Source organism: Megascapheus bottae, chromosome 9, assembly GCF_031878675.1.
Source record: "Megascapheus bottae isolate mThoBot1 chromosome 9, mThoBot2.hap1, whole genome shotgun sequence".
Lineage (NCBI taxonomy): Eukaryota > Metazoa > Chordata > Mammalia > Rodentia > Geomyidae > Megascapheus > Megascapheus bottae.
This window is the reverse complement of record NC_143517.1, coordinates 33,625,981-33,643,678: the sequence shown is the minus strand read 5'-3', so window position 1 is coordinate 33,643,678 and position 17,698 is coordinate 33,625,981. Positions and strand designations below refer to the sequence as shown.

At 39.6% G+C, this 17,698-nt stretch overlaps 1 protein-coding gene and 1 long non-coding RNA gene across 2 annotated transcripts in view; one reads left to right on the top strand and one right to left on the bottom strand.

Moving 5' to 3' along the window:
- Positions 1–1,549: 1,549 nt before the first annotated feature.
- LOC150058996 (uncharacterized) lies at positions 1,550–14,507 on the bottom strand. The gene is made up of 6 exons (XR_016536668.1): positions 14,431–14,507; positions 12,667–12,791; positions 9,818–9,881; positions 9,198–9,230; positions 7,446–7,509; positions 1,550–1,635 (listed from the first exon to the last, which is right to left on the bottom strand). It is a non-coding gene; the product is annotated as an uncharacterized LOC150058996 (long non-coding RNA).
- The window catches only part of Pip4p2 (phosphatidylinositol-4,5-bisphosphate 4-phosphatase 2), a 35,371-nt gene continuing 31,684 nt past the window's right edge, over positions 14,012–17,698 (top strand). Inside the window, exon 1 of the mRNA XM_090339048.1 lies at positions 14,012–14,452. Coding sequence (XP_090195174.1) covers positions 14,347–14,452 — 106 coding nt within the window. The 5' untranslated portion in view covers positions 14,012–14,346. The remainder of the gene's footprint in view (positions 14,453–17,698) is intronic.

Sequence of the window (17,698 nt, the reverse complement as noted above, 5' to 3'; positions counted from 1 at the left end):
CGGGGAGCTATTGGAAAGAATAAGAAAAAAGGAACATTTAAATGCATAATAAAGCAGAGGGTTGCTGTCAGGAGAGGTGTTCGGGTGGCATCAGTGTAGGCTGTTAAACTCGTTTTCCGGAGCGCGAGACCGCGTTCGGGGAAAGGAAGGCCTCTGGCTGGGGTGGAGATGGAGGCCACCGTGGTGGACGCCTGTACGGACTGTACGAAGCGTCGTGTGGTACGGGGGCGCGGGGAAGCGTCCGGGGAGTGAGGGAGAGAGAGGCGTAGGCCGCGCCGGGCCTATTGTCAGAGGACGGCGGCACCGAGGGAGTGTTCCCGGAATGCAGAGCCAAGGGGCAGGAGACACCACGGGATTGCCGGAGAGAGTTCAGAGTCAGCGAAGCCGAACCAGTGATGGAGGAGCTACCTGAAGAACATTCATGGAGGTAAATCAGACGAGGCCTCCGAGTGGGAATGGCGCCCACAGCGCCTTCACATTCAGCAGAAGGGACGCGATACGTAGAAATCTGGCAACGTTTTAACCTTCAAGGATCAAGATTTAAAAAAAAAATAAAAATGATAAGCATCCAGGCAGAGAAATTAGTAACATCTTAAAGAACAAAAGTCAGGCCCACTTCACATTTCTATCTTGCAGTACCAAGTGTCAGATGACAATGGGACGGTAGAATTTTAAGGAAAAAAAAAATCAGTTGTTGATCTGAGAATTATGTACCTTCCCAAGTTCCTATTTCTGTATGAAGGCAACTAGAAAACATCCTCAGAAATGCAAGGTTTATCAACCAAGAATCTTTTCTGAAAAGTTTTCTGAAATGGCCATTTCAGACTACAGAGAACGTGAAAAAAATAAATGGAGGAGGGAATTGTATGAAAGAAAAATAAGCATGAATGTTAGCTGCGTCATTACATTTAAGGTAATAAATGGATTATAAACTGGATCAAAAAGTTATGTTTTTTTTTTAGTTACACCGTGTCCTTATTTTTAATTCCTCTGTCCCTGCCTTCTAGAGATTACAAGCTTGTGCTACTCTACTCACCCTGTATTATGTACTCCTACACGGAAAGGCATACCAAACAAGTATTTTAAACCAGCAGCTGTTGGCTCATGCCTGCAGTCCTACCTATTTGCGAAGCTAAGACTGAAGGATTGTGGGTCAAGGCCATCCAAAGCAGAAAAGTTTACTCCATCTCAAAATAGCCAGCAAATAAAGGCTGGTAGCGCTGTAAAGTGATAGAGCTCAAACTGAACAAGTCCTAAGGACTTATGTTCAAACCCCACACAGCAAATACACGTATATATGTTATATGTAAGTATGCTTAGGAAATTTTGTGTAGAAATAACGGGATTCATATGTGAGACCAATTTTCCTGTCTTTATGTGCTGACACAGGTTTTAAATTAGTGCTCTTGTGAACTTAAAGTCATGTAGTAATCCTTCAACTGTAGACAGTATAACAAAAACTTGAACCCTTGACTTTATTATTTCCTTATACTTGATAAGTAAATGCTTTACCATTTTGACATGCCTCCACTTCTTTTTGCTTGTAGTCATTTTTCATAATCTCATACTTGTTGCTCAGTTGTTTTTTTTCCTCAAAGCACAACCTTCCAAAATCTACCTCCAGAGTAGAAGAGGCTAGTGAAGATTACAGTACAAGACATTAGACCATAAGCTTTATTTATGTCTAAGAATTATAGTCCTAAACCAAGCACAGTGGTTCACACCTGTAATCCTAGCTACTCAGGAGGCTGAGATCTGAGGAATCACTGTTTAAAGCCAGCTGGGAACAAAGACCATGAGGCTCTTATCTTCGATTAATCACTAGAAAACAGAAAGTGGGGGTGTGGCAAAGGGTAGGATGGTAGCCTTGAGCTGAAGAGCGCAATAACAACGCCCAGGCCCTGAGTTCAAGCCCCATGACCCACCAAAAAAAAAAAAAATACAGTCCTTGAGAGTAAATGTATGTGATATTAGCCTATTAATATATTTGTATTTTTTCAACTTATCCTGAAGTATTTATACATGAAAGAAAACTTTAAATGCTAAAACTGTCATCCCTAACTTGAGAGTGGAATGACTGTACAAAGTTTAATCTGTATAAACACAAGCTATGAATTATCACATTTAAATTTCTTATACACAAACCATAATGCAGAAAAGATTATATTGTTAAAATTATCAAATTAATGGGTTATTTTTCTCTTCAGACAATCCTTACATAGTTTTTTTTATTACTATTAAACTGCTGCATGCAATGTTTTATTGTATCATGTTCTAATTTTCATGAAGTACTTTCTGGATGAAGTTTATAAGTGTATTGCAGCATTTCTTCACTTCCAATTTCCAGATGTCATCACTGTTAATAAATCTATTTATTAATATTCCAGTAGAAAACTCACAGCTTGATCCTTACTAGCTACTGTACTTGGCCTGCAGAAACAAAGTACCAGAAACTGGATAGTTTAAAACAGAAGAAATTTATTCTCTCATAGTTCTGAAGGCCAAAGTCCAAAATCAAGATGTTGGTATTACCACCCTCATTTATTGTAAGGGTGATGGATAACATTATTATATCAGGACGCAGATGAAGAAGTTTTCTCTGGTTGGTGACATTAATTAACAATATTTAGTCTGTTAAATTATTAATTATTAAACAGATGAAGAAGTTTTCTCTGGTTGATGACATTAATTAACAATATTTAGTCTGTTAAATTATTAATTATTAAGTCACTTCTCTTGTTTCGTGACATTAATGAAAAGCTTATATGACATGAGAAACTTCAGAATTAAAGACCTCACTATTATGGAAAGATATTTTTAAACAGGTTCAATGAAGAGTGAAGAGATATAGGAAATGAAATTGAAGATGATATAAGCTAGTAGAACAGAATAAAGTGTAAACCTAGCATGGCCTGTTCACAATCTCCTTATTTCTCTGTTTGTTTCTTCAGGGCATGGGATTGGGCCCCTGTGAAATGAGTGCTGCGAGAAGGAGGAAAGTGATTTTTTTTAATTTAATTTAATTAATTTATTTTTTTTGCCAGTCTTGCGGCTTAAACTCAGTGCCTGAGCATTGTTCTTGAACACTTTTTGCTTAAGGCTAATGCTCTGCCACTTGAGCCACAGCACCACTTCTGGCTTTTTCTGTGTATATGGTACCCAGGAATCGAACCCTGGTCTTCATGTATGCTAGGCAAGCACTCTACCACTAGGCCAAACTCCCAGCCCTGTAAAATGTATTTTTAAGAGTTGTAATTTCATGTGCAGAGATGATTTAAACAATAGGTAACCTCGTTGAGAGACTGAATCCAACACAGGGAATGAGAATCATTTCTTTATGCTTGGTTTGTGCTGCAAATAAAGCATAAGGTTGGACCTAAATAAGTAAGCGTACACCTTTGGGAGGAGAACAACAAAAACGGAAGGCAACTAAGATAAATGTCAGCATGTAAATAGCCTGTGGAGGCAGGGAGCAAAGTCCACCTGAGGCAAGTTAGGGAAATGAACACACAGACTTTCGGGTTCAAAGCAGATCATCTTAGAGAACTGGAAAAGGCTGCAGACTGTGACTAAAAATAATCAGGTTAAGATTTTTAATAGCCACTTCCATCTGTATATAGTCATATTTCTCAGCATGAGCTATGGCTATGTGAGAGAGGGCAGTTACTTTTAATAATGAACCACTTAGGTTCCAGTTCTAACAACCAGGAAAATAATAGGAGCAAGCAATCAACCATTTCCATGTTCACTTCAGCAAAATGTATGTAATATTAACAGTTTTGTAAGTTACTTTCAGAACAAATTAAAATGTTTCACATAAAGTAGCAAGCCCAATTTTAAAGCATTATTGTTATTATGAATTGAAAGCCCTTTGTACAACTACTTGAAGATAATATAAATTTTCAAAATAATTATATTACTGTTACCAAAGTTTCTTGTCAAAAACCTTAGTTCTGAGTCATCCGCATTACAGCAGATCTCTGTATACTCCCTGTCTCTATAACTGGGCATCTGCACCTGGCCTCCCCTCAGCTCTTGATTAACTTTTTGGCTTCTGCTGGTGTTATTACATCCTGTTCTTTCTTCTGATTGTTATTGTAAAGGTGATGCACAGAGGGCTTACAGTTATATAAGTCAGATAATGAGAACATTACTTTGGAACAGTGTCACTTCTTGTTTTCTCCCCATTTCTCTATCTTCCCTGTCCTAAAAGTTGTAAAGTTCCTTTTCGACCTAGTATCTAGTGAGTACCACTGCTGCATTTGTTCACTCTTTGTCCCCCCATTTCTCTGCTTCCCCTGCTCCTCCCCCAAATAGATAAACATTTACAAAACAAAAGGTACAGAAATTTTTAAAAACAGTGACAAACGTGGGAGGGGAGACAAGAAACAAAATAACAACAACAAAACTCATGTTTCCATTTCTTGGAGTTCTCTTTGATAACCATCATGTTACATGGTCATATGCCCATAGCTATTGAGCCTTTGTGAGTTTAGGTTAATTTCAGGGATCTCTGGTACCTTAGGAGTCTATGGTAATCCTTTCTCCACAGGAGTTCAACTTGTGCCTGTCTTCATGAACTAAGTCACTATTCTTTTAATACAGAACTGTAATTATTCTAGATTCCTTTGCTCCTGTGGTTCAGCAACTAGACAGGCTGTGCTTTCCTACTGACATGATCTGAAACAAGCTTGTTTTCCCTGACCATTGGCTCAAACTAATTAGTATTTCTCATGGTTCTCCAAGCCAACCCAGTGTTAAATGATGGCATAGGAAATAAGAGGTAAGAAATCAGTTTGCATGTCATACAGCTCAACAGCAGTATTTGTCTTACTGCACAGGCTTTTTTGTGAAGAAAGAGACTACGTGCAACATATAGTTTAAACCATGAGTTGTAATGATAATAGAAGTTTTTCTTTTCTTCCCAGTTCTCTTTCTCTGCCTTCAGCCATATTTCTTCCCCTCCCTATAGTGATTATATTTCTTCTTCCTTTTTTGATTCCTTTCATTTCTTTCTTACCTTCCACTACCCCTTCTCCCACCACCTTCTCTGACCCTTACACTTTTGCTTATCTGGCAGGCTCCTATTTCTCTCTGGAAGGTCAGTACCTCTGTGAAATTTTTCTCATATTAGGTTCCATCTTCTCCCTGGTGTATGTGGGAAAAGTCAAGACATGGGGCATCTGGTATATTTATACAATGTATTATACAATGAGTGCAATTATATACAAACTAAAAAGAATGCAGGTATTTGCCATATGTTAATATGGAAAGTTTCCAGAATAGATAATTAGGCATAAATAAGATGCAGAAAAGCATGTATACAATTATCCTAAGTATATAAATAAAAAGGATACACAAACATTACATGCATTTAAAAGAACGTGGGAATAAACAAATGGACACATTTTTAAAGCTTTTGAAAGAGCTCAGGATCCCCACAATTAAAAAGACAATCCCTCCTTCATTAGAAGAAATGATATTGTAGCATTGTTCTTGCAACATTTTAATGGCAAAAAATTGCCCTACTTTCTCACATTAAGAAATTAGTTGCCCAGAATCGTGCACACATTTATAATTCTACCATTAGGGAGGGTGAGGCAAGAGGCTGGCAAATTTGAAGCCAACCTGGGCAATAGAGTGAGTTTTAGGTCAGTCTGGGCTATATAGCAATACTTTGTCTAAAAGAGAGGAAGAGGAAAAGAAGGAAGAAGAGAAGGAGGAGGGGGGAAGAAAAAGGGAAGGGGAGGGAGAAGGAAGAGGGGGAGGAGGAGAGAAGAAGGAGAAGGAGAAGGAGAAGGAGAAGAAGAAGAAGAAGAAGAAGAAGAAGAAGAAGAAGTTGTTGTTCCCCATACCAGTACACAAAGGCAAGCCCTCTCTGAGGTCTTTTCCAGACTTGTGAATTTATCCAGTCATAGACATATCAGTGCAAAATTTTATCAAACAAAAGTCTCAAAGCTTAATTTCTTGAGATAAAGTGAATTAATTTCTTGGAAACTAAGTGGAAATCATTTTGCATTTCTGCAAGAACACTGGTTGGTAGAACACTGCCTTGTTGGAACATGTTATCCATCTACATTTGAGGTTAACTTGTTGTAGCAGCAACAGGAGATTAATGCCATCTTCCTTATTTTACTCTTCATGGGTAATAGCATATCATAATAAAAATCCCCTTCCATCAGGCTGGTAGGTCTGACTGCATCTGTGTAGTAAGTTTTGCTAGTCTAATGAGTTACTATTGACAAGAATGGCCAGGGTGCTGGGTGAGACTATGAGTGATGAGGGTGATAATCAGCTGGCCAGGCAAAGCAAAATTGAGTGTGGAGGTATATCCTCAAGTGTTAGATGACTAACATAAGACAATAGCTTGAGAGGGAATAAGAGTGTTCAATAAGAACCAAAGGAGCAAGAAGGGAAATGGTACCCTGTGATACTTATTAGGTATTCTAAGAATGAGGTAAGACAAAAGAACAGTTTGATGTTTAGCAGACCATAAATGATAGAGACCATGAAGAAAGATATATAGTGGTGGCATATAGTGAAATTTGACATTGAAATATTTTTGACCCAGTCAAAATCAAAAGACAACAAGCTAAAAATATATATTTCCCTTGTTTATTGCAGGAGAACGACTTTCCTAAGACTCTAGGATGGGTTCTTCATTCAGACTGCTGGAGTAGAAACTAACCAAAGGGATCTCCCTGGAAAATAAGAAACAAAAGAGTTTATGTGTGGCAGGAACATTTACCAAGTTTGAGGGGCTTCCCAGATATTAGAGTCTTTTAGAAAAGATGTGTGTGTGTGTATGAGAGAGACAGAAAGGCGGGGGCAGATAGACACACAGACAGAGACAAGACAGAAGGACAGAGAATGACTGTCCACTGCATCTTTTTCTCAGGTTGATTAGTGCAATAGAAGTCTTCAAAGGAAGAAGTCTCTCAGGACCAGAGAGCTCAGTGGTGAGTCAGTGTTCAATCAGGAAAGAATACTTTATACTTCTCTGATGGACCAAACAGCAATATATTTAACCAATATGAAAACAAGCAAGTTCTTATTTATTTATTTAGCCAGTTCTAGAGCTTGAAGTCAGGGGCTGGGACAATGTCCTTAAGCTTTTGTGCTCAAGGGTAACATTCTACCTCATAAGCCAAAGATCTACTTCCAGATCTTTTTCTCATTAATTGGTGATAATCTGACAGACTTTCCTGCTAGGATTGGCTTTGAAGAGTGGTCCTTACATCTCAGCCTCCTACATAGCTAGGATTATAGATAGAAACCTGACAGCAAGTTCTGTATAATTCTTTCTATATGCTTATTGATTAGTTAAGGATTAGAACTCATACTATAATTGAAAAAATCTCCAAATATTAATTGCTTAACACAATAAGATGTATTTCTCATTCACAAAACTGGTATCCTCAATGGGCAGCTCTGTAAGTACTGACCTGTTATCCCCAGAACTGTTCTTCTTGCTAGGACATCATCAGTCACCTTCCAGCTTAGAGGGTCCTGGAAAGGAGACATGTAGGTACGTAGTCCTCATCACTCTTACTTACCTGCCACTGGACATAGGATGACTGCTAAGTGAAAAAACCGCAAGGAAATGTAATTTGCTGAGTATCCCCAATTTGAGAATAGATTTTATTGAGACATTAAAAAATAATATGAATTATAATGTTAAAGATGAACTTTCCCAACACAGCCTCCTCTTAAACTTTTCTGATCGCATCTCTTACACCCTACCCTAAGCCTGTTTTTTCTCAGACTAGCAACATCTTCCATTCTGGCAAAGGCTAAGTGTGTATATTGTCCATTGTGCACACATCGGTTCAAATGTCACTGAAGCGACTCCACGTACTCAATGCCAGGCTGTAACCTAGAGTCTCCAGCCATTTTCTTTCCCACTTCTCTCAGTGTCATTTGTATCATCTGACCCTCTGACCTACAATATGTATATGTGCTTGTGCTCATCTGTGTATATTATTAATTTGAATACTGTCAATCTCCTTTTATGAGTTAAGGGATTCTGAGTTTCCTAGAACATTACCTGGCACACAAAAAGTGTGAGTAAATGAGTAGTGGTATACTGCCAAATTCTTAAGCCTTGAAAAATGTTTGAATGTTACATAAACTGTAATTAACAGTCAAATCAGACATTTGGGCAAGGTGGAATCTAAAGAATAAAATAAAACCAGAATGTTGCTTTGTGTTCTATGACTAGGAAGTATGAGGGCTACAAATTTCTAAAGAGATTAACCGTTTATTTTCTTACCCAACTGGCTTCTGAAATCATAGGAAAGGGAAGTTTCTTATAAAAATGTGTGCTTACATAGTTAACTGCTTGAATAATCTAAAATAATTTTTATATGAAATCTGTATTATATTTATCCTATAGATTGACATATCAAGTAAAGGTGTATATATGCATATATCATATAGATAGATTGACATGTCAAGTAAATGTGTGTATATGCATATATCATATAGATGGACATATATCATGTTACTCTGGGGGGGGGGGAAGGTGATCTGTATGTATGTCTCCAAAGGCTAAAAGCACTTTGTGTGTGTGTGTGTGCTAGTCATGGGCTTGAATTCAGTGTCTGGGGATTGTTTCTGAGCTTTTTTTTTCCCTTAAAGATGGCACTCTGTTACTGTTGGAGATAAGAATCTCTTGGATGTTCTTGCAAGGCTGCCTTTCACCTACAAGCCTCAGATCTCATTCTCCTGAGTTGCTAGGATTACAGGTGTGAGCTACTGGCATGCAGCTAAAAGCACTTTTTTTTTTTTTGCCAGTCCTGGGGCTTGAACTCAGGGATAGGGCACTGTATTTGGACACTTTTTGCTCAAGGCTAGCACCCGGCCATTTGAGCCACAGCACCACTTATGGCTTTTTCTGAGTATGTGGTACCAAGGAATCGAACTCAAGTCTTTGTGCATGCTAGGAGAGCACTCTACCACTAGGCTACGCTCCCGGCCTAAAAGCACCTTTTTTTTTTTTAATTTTTTTTAAATTTTTTTATTGTAATTAATAAAAGGGTTACATGATATTTGCCAGATAGAAGGTGCATTAATTCACATACATTGATACCCTTTCACATGTCTTGGTACCCATTACCCTCCCCCCACCCCCCCTAAAAGCACCTTTTAAAAGTAATCTTGAAGCTGAAAATATAGGTTAGAGGTATGATACTTGCCTAGTATGTTTGAGACATTTTTGTTGTTCAGTACTGAAAAAAAAAAACAAAACATTGTTAAGCTGATCTAATTCTTCCCAGCTTTATGAATCAGTGTCCTACCTTTATGACTTCTAATCTCTTCCTAATTTGGAGATCTCCTATCTCCAGATACACTCACATCAGAGGTTAGATGCAACATATAAACTTCAGGGGTGGATAATTCTATTATAGATGTACTTACTCTTTCATGTAAAAATCAAAGGAAGGAAGAGAAAAGAAAAAGAAACAACAAGAAGAGAGAGAAAAGAGAAAAGAACTGAAACTTATTTTGTATAACTTTGACTAATGTTGCATTTCTCCAAGTTTAATTTAAAAATATTTCTAATGATCATATAAATATGCTACAATATAACCAACTGGAATGTTATTCTAGTTGATATACTAGTTTCAAAACACCGGCAAAAAGATGAAGCAGGAAGAACAATGTATCAAAACCATATTTTGTTAATAGGAGAAAAATCTGCTGTAGAAAAGGTAACTACTTCTAAACATAAAATTACTTCTATAATTCTTACCCTAAAACACATAAACACACAAATACTTGTCAGACAAACTTCTTTGAGGTTAATGAAATATACCTGATATAGTCTTCAAGCACTAGTTATAACTCGCAATTATGTTACCAGGACAAGCAAGTTAAGTCTGTAAAATAATAAATTAAGATGATAAATTAAGATGGAGTTACGATATTATCATGTAGGAGTTATTTTCTCAGTACTTTTGGCTTAAAATTTTTGATTTTTAAAGTATTTTTCATGGTTAGTAGCATATCAATTGGCCATATTTTCCCTTTGCTTCTCTGTTTCTTTCTTGGTTGTTTATTGAGAAAGCTTCTAGCTATGTAGCTCGGGCTGGTCTTACTTTAAGTTGTGGGATTTTAGATGCTCACACATTTCACTGGGAAAATAATCATATTTGCATTATATACTGACAATCTCTCCAATGTCTTAATGCAATTGAGTTTACTTCCATTATAAGAAGAAAGGGTTTAGCTTCACTGTCTCATCTCTGTTGTAGTCTTATTGTTTAGTACTAGATATTTTATGCATAAATACAAAACACATCTGTATCAGAGAACATGAATTTAAGGCAAGTCATGTACATTGATCTATCAATCATCTATCCTCTTTCCTATATGTATCAATATTCTTTTGCCTTTGTAATGCCAGGGTTTGAATCCATGGCCTTGCACCACTTGCTAGACTGGTGGTGTACACTCCAGCTCTAGTTTTTGCTTGTTTATCTTTAATATATGCTCTCACAGACTACCACCCAGCCTCTAACTATAATCCTCCCACTCTCAAGTAGCTACTATTGTAGTGGTGGTCCACCTGTTTCTACCTCTGCACATGGTATTTTTTTAATATGAAACTGCTGATCAAGGTACAAGGTAGAATGTTTGTAGTTTCTTCAACGTATTTCCCACAGAGCACTTTTTTCAAAATCACCTTTGATTTCTGCAGCAGATTACCATATTAACATGTCCTTGGTTAACCTGTACTTCTTTTTTTTTTTTTGGTCAAACTCAGTGTCTACATATTTACTAAGTCTATGAAGATCCCTTTTTGCTTATTTGTGAGCACTGTGCTTGAGTGATCCAAAATGAGGAAGGAATTGTCTTTTTTAAAAATAACAACAACAACAAAAACCACTCTCCAATCTCCTACTTTAGTGACAGGAACATTGTTTGCCCTTGGGCCTCAGACTCTTCTTCCCTCTTTTAGAGTCTAGTTTCAGCAGGGGTTGGAAGGGTTTGCTGGACCATAGTTGCAGTCTTCCCGTGTGACTCCGATCCTTGGTTAACATTGCCTGTCCATTGACAGGGTCTTTTCTGGATTGGAGGTAGAATTTCTATCAGAGGCACAAATACAAGTTCTTCCACAAGCCTTCCACATTCACAGGGTCTGCTTTATGTCTTCTAGTCCTCCCCAGCCCTTTGAGTCACTGGTTTAATACATAGGCTTTTACTGCTGCTTTTTGTACTTTTGTTTTTTTATGCAATAGTTACTTTGGGATACTGATGTCAGCATAAATCTTGCCAATCTTTGTGGCTCACTTGACCTACTGCAAACTCACATGTTTCCATCAAAACAAAATTGATAGCCAAGTTATACCACAGGCCTCTTTGTTCCCCTCCCATCCCTCTCTGGTTCTTATTTCCCATGTTCACATGGACTTTGAGAATATAAAAACCAATGTATTCCAACTGTAGCATATACTAATGGGGATTTTAAGGGTTGACAAGATCACAAGATATTGCATTTTGGCTCATCAAGACCAGAGACTTGACCTCTCCAGTAATTCCTGAAATTACCATACCCAACAAAGCTCCTTGTGGCCTTGCCTTTTCCCTGGGAATGTCTTGATGTCATTTAGGGAATTGAGACCCTGTCTGATCACCACAGGCTCTATCTCATACCTATATCTTAATCTTCCTGGGTTATTTCCTGGGTACCTCTGACACTGCAATGGGTAGATTCTGCCTCTCTACCCACTGTCCAGAACTTTCTGGAACTACAGCCCTCCATATTGTTTCTGCAAAATGTCTTGCTCTTTTTTTTTTATTCCTTTTCTCTGTTTTATTCTCTTGAAAATATAACTTGGTATGCTGGAGAAGTAAATGAAACTTCCTAAACCTGAAAGGTCACAAAATGTCACGCCATGGAAAAATACCTGTAGATTTGGGATCATGAAGTTAAGATCAGATTCACTAGAAGACTATAAAGTTTCTAAGGGAATTGCATTAACTTGGTTTAGAAGAGACAGAGATAGGACAAAATGGTAAGAGACCTCTAGGGTTCCCATCTTTCTTTGAGCAGGAAGCTGACTGGAAAAGCTACAAAGCTATAAACAAGAACCATTTCTTCTGGAAATAAAATGGACCCCCCCCCTCCCAAGGCAAAGCCAATAGCCAAGGACCGCAATAGAAAATAAAGAGAATAGCACAAAAGAATAGACATGTACTTGAATACAGAGCATCCTGTGTTGTTGGGACCAAAGGTACTGTTCATTTTTGCCCATTGGTTTGGTCTCTGATGTGAACCACAGAATACAATGACAGTAGGGGCATATGGTCACATCAAGACCAGATAGAGAAAGAAACAAGAGATTGGAGCCCATAGTCCTTCTTGGGGCATGTCTTCAATAACCGAATGACCTTCTAGCAAAGCCCCCAATGTCTCCCACACAGTGAGAACCAAGCCCTTACATGTTGTCATTGGGTAATATTCATCCAACCTGTAGCGCTACAATGATAGGATTATTTGACTCTTATAATCTTTTAAAACGGAATCACCTCCTTTCTACAACTATAAAAACAACTATTCACCTTGTAAGTTATAGACATTTTTGCAGAGTGTAACACTGTAATGCTTCACTTTCCTAAACGTACACATGCCTTTGGGTTATCTCATATGAGGATACTTACATTTCATTTTATCCTCATGTTACTGACAATAAGAGATACTGCACAAGAGAAACTGCCATTCTTTGATGTTTCCCCTAGGATTTCTAGCTGGTTCTTAAATGGATTTTCTGGAAGAAAGTGCATGTCTGCAGAGAACAAAATGAGGACCCTTTTTAATGTAACCTGAGAAGTGGTTTCCAATGTCTGAAATCTATAGCTGAGGTTACCAGGCTCAGTTTTTTGCTTAGCTTGACTGTGCTACCTCTCTCAAGCTGAGGACTGAGACCAGGCTCTGTACATCTGGGCAGGAGCACTAGACAATGCCTGTCTTCTTAGAGCTCTCTTTTGCTCTCTGGCAGTAACTGGCTTTGAATGCACTGCCAGTGTTTCACACTTCCTAGGCAAACAGTAACACCTGAGCCATGTCCCCAGCCCCTTTTTACCCTTCCTTACTTTTCCTATGTGGTTTCCTGTTTTGGCCAGTCCAGGTCTGTGATCTGCCTCCCAAATAGCTGAGATTATAAGGAATTTTATTGAGTTGAGGTCTCTCTAACTGGTCCCCGACTGGCTTTGGATCACCACCCTCCCAATCTCTGTCTTCCTATTTCATTTTTATTCAGGTATGATGTTAAAACAAAATCCAAACAAAACACACACACACACACACACACACACACACACACACACACCAAACCAAACTTCAGTTTACTTTTGGATTCAAGTCAACAACTTTAGGACAATGTGGAAAACCACCAGAAAAAGAAAAAAAAAAAAAAGGAAACAGAAGAAAAACAGTACTGTGAATTTAAGTTTAGCTTTTCTGGTTTCCAACTTGCTTACAACTAGATTATTTTAAAACATGTGTTCCAGAATATTGCTTATACTTGTCTTACATTCTATTTTAACCTCCTATGTACCAAGGACAAAAAGAGCAGAAACCATATCTCACAGAGCAACATATTTTGTGCAGTGCATAGGCACTGTTAAAAATACTAAAACCTGATGTTAAAAAAAAAAAACCTGAAACCAATAAGGGAAATAGGACTTGCCACTGGAAGCAAAATCTACTTCCTCTTAGACAACACATGAGGAACAATTATTTCCTAATAAAGAACCCCTCAAGCCTTCTTTGTACAACTGCTGCAAAGTTGGACTGCAAAGTCAGTCCCCGCTCCCCCCCCTCCCCAGCGGAGGTAAAGTTGGTCCAAGGGCTGCTCCTAGTTGTCCCGCCATCAAGATGGGCCTCGGCTTGGGAACCCTCTCCAGGCTGCTCTTTGCTCCACCTCGGCCTGAATGAAAAGGCTGAGGAGCCCCCGCCCCCTCCCGGTGACCCCGCCCCCTTCCGGCCTGGCCCCGCCCCCTCCCAGATTTCCCCTCGGGTCTGAATTTGTTCTCTTGCTCCCGGCCGGGCCGGCTAGGCTCGCGCTCCTCCATCTCCCACTTTCCTCCCGGGGTCCCTGACTCAGCCTCTTCTTCCCCCCCTTCCCCTGATCTGCCCCTCCCCCTCCCCTTCTCCCTCCTCGGTCCCGCAGCCTTGCCTCCCTCCTGGTGACACATCCCGGGCCCTCTCGGAGGTGCCAGCCGCCGCAGCACCGGTCTCCCCACCCCCCACCCGCGCCCCGCAACGAAGCCGCAACCTCGGGCTCGGCCTCCGCCGCCCCCCCCACCCCCGCCCCGCCGCCGCGGCCGCCGCAGTCAGCCATGGCTGCGGAGGGGGTGGACGAACGCTCGCCGCTGCTGTCAGCATCCCATTCGGGAAATGTCACCCCCACCGCCCCGCCGTACCTGCAGGAGAGCAGCCCCCGAGGTGAGGCGTGAGGGAAGCCCGGGGGTGGGGTGGAGGGGGAGGGCGGCCGCCCGCGAGGGCTGGGGAAGGAGGAGGGAGGCTGCGGGGGGCGGGGGGGGGGTTCCCTCCCTCCGGGCGGGCGGGCGGACGGACGGGCGCTTCCCTGCGGGGCTCGGCCGCTGCTCGCGTGCGTGCGTACGTGTGTACGCGTGTGTCACTCCTGATCCCCCGGGGGCTCGCTGCGGGGGCTGGGAAGGCAGCCCCGGGCGCGCGGCCCGGCCTCGGCCATCCCCCCAATCGAGACGTGCTCACCTTGCATCTGCCCTTGACCAGACTTCAGCCTGAGAAAGAGGGGCCGCTCCTCCGTGGTCCACCCGCCTGACCCACAAGATGTCTGAAATGCCTGCCCCCTCCCCTACCCCCACTACTTGGGAAGACCAGGCGTGGGGCTTTAGTTGCAGAGGCGGAGGAAGGGCCTGGCTTCTGACGGGAGGGGACATGGGATGTAGATGTGTGTGCCTGCCTATCTGGGGGAGATTGAAATTAATTGAAAAAAAAAAATGGAACCTTCATTGTGTAGAATACTAAAAACAGTCCACTGAATGGGGTTTGAAGAAAGAATTATGCAAAGATCTGGCTTTGTTCTAAGCCTTCTGGATCTTTACTGTAGAAGACATAGGTGGAGTCAGGGTTAGAATGGAGAGCAATGTTTGAAAAGTCATCACATATGGCACTTGGCAAATGGTGGTTAACCTGCATCCCCCCCTGTACGGAATGTGAGTGAACTTAACAGAGCACCAAACAAGCCCCAAAGGCAAAAGTTAATGCTTTTGAAAAATACAAGCCAGGCATGTGTCTTGTAATGCGACTTTTCTTTTTTCCTCCTAAATTCCCTGTGTGAAATTGGAACCTCTAAAAGAGCTGGTAGAACTTGTGTAGTAGTTAAAATTTCCATTTAACACATTATAATTTAAAAGTCCATTATCTAGATCTTAATCTGCCCTTTCTTAGCAAGAAGAAAGACAAAGGAGAAATGTTTAACTCTGAATAATTCAGCGTGATCAATGGCTTCAGAGGTAAGGTGCAGAATGGAAGAGAAACTCACCCACAGAAAACTCACAAGTCATGCTTTGTTGGTCAGTATTTATTAAACTTGTAAAGGATACTTGCAAAGTCAAGGGGATTTCTTTTAGTGGGACTATTAGATATTCTTATTTTTGATAAAAATCATTACTCATTAATTATGTAATGGATGTTTCAACTTTATTATTTCAGTCTTTTAGTGCAAAATATCTGACAGTTTATTAAGACACTGAGTGTGGTTTTAGGGAACTGATTTATAATATATTTTTATATCCCATGAATGGATATATTTAATTTTTAGTTTTCGTATATTTAAGTCAACTAGAGGCTAACTTATTGTCAAAAATGATAAACTCATATTCATGTATTTGTAGATTTCTTTAATATTTTCTGTAGGTTTCTTGGAACTGAGCAGACTCTTCAAACTACATAATATGTATAGGCTCCAGATCATCCACTGAATCAAAATAATTTTATTCTAGAAAACTTATTATCATTATCATGTTACAATATTAAAGTTTAAACTTAGAGCCCCAGCCTTATTTTTCAGAATTAATTTCTCAATGGGTCTTGCTAAAAAGCAAAAGCCTATGTCAGCCTGGACAGAGAGCTAGGAGGAAAGGCACACAACTTCACACAGCATTTTATTGGTTGAGATGAATTCTCACAAACGTTTTCCTGGGCTGGCCTTACAAAACATGATCTACCAATCTCAGTCTCCTAGATATCGAGGATTGCAGGTGTTAGCTGCTGTTCCTAACCTTGAGAAAACAATTGGAAACTCCCCAAACTAGAGTGAATAATGTATGAAAAGTTCATAAGGATAAATGACAAAAAATAGTTCTTTTATTTGTAATTTTGGCAGAATGTATTCTTGATTAAAAACAAGTATATTCATAAATATTCTGAATAATAAGATAATAGAATTTTTAAAGCCTACCATATTCATTCACTCAGTAGATGCCAATAAATTACTGAGTGAGTGAATGTGGAGACTGCTCTAGGGGAACAAGATTGTCCAAGCTGATGCCCCAGTGGAGTTTGTGTTGTAGTGGAGAGAAGGTATAAGTAAACATATGAAGAAACTGGACCAGAATTCCAGAAAATTTCGGTCACTAGACCAGATGTAATTGGTGAAAACAATTCAGGTTCATAGTTGGAATTCAAATACCAAAAATAGAATAAGCTTTTGGATAATAAATCTTACAATACTATTTATAATTACTCAGACTTATTTATTTATTTATTTTTGCCAGTCCTGGGGCTTGAACTCAGGGGCCTGAACACTGTACTTGGGCTTTTTCCTCCAGGCTAATGCTCTACCACTTGAGCCACAGCACCACTTCCAGCATTTCTATGTATGTGGTACGGAGAAATCAGGCCTGGGTCTTCATGCATATGCTAGGCAAGCACTCTACTACTATGCCAAACTCCTGGCTCCTATTGAGACTTTCTTGAAAACAAATAGAATGAGGCTAAATGAAATGAACTCTAGGATATGGAAACAAGAGGTTTATCTTGTCTTATTGTTCTTAATGTACTATGTTATTTCTCTTGGTTTTTTTTTGCCATTACGGTTAATCTCATGTTGTTACTGTATCTGACTTTGTTACCTGCTATATTGCATATATGTTTACTTGATTATTTGAAATAGGGAAGGGAAGGGGGAAAACAAGATGATTGAGAGGGGGTGGGGGTTGAGGGAAATGGAGACAAAAACATAACAAGGGGTATCAGTGTATGAGAAGTAATGCACCTACTACCTGACAAATCTAACTGTAACATCTCTATACATTATTCCAACAGTTAAAAAAAGAAAAACAACAGAACATCAGAGATAGATATAACCCCTGTAGAGGCCTGGGAAGTAGAAAAAAGGAAACAAATCTAGGCTTGTGTTAGATAACAATATGTATAAATAGAAATATCACAAAGTAATCACATTCTTTGTACAAGTAAGATAGTTTAATAAATTTTCCATAATAAAAATAATCAAACCAACAACTAAAAACAAAAAAAAATCAAACAAAAAAACAAATACAGAAGAGCCATTTACTAGTGAATATATCTTTTCTAATGCAATCCTTTAGTTGTTGTTGCCAGTCATGAGTCTTGAATTTAGGGCCTGGGCTCTGTCCTTGAGCCTCTTTGCTCAAAACTTGTTTTCTACCACTTAAGTCACAG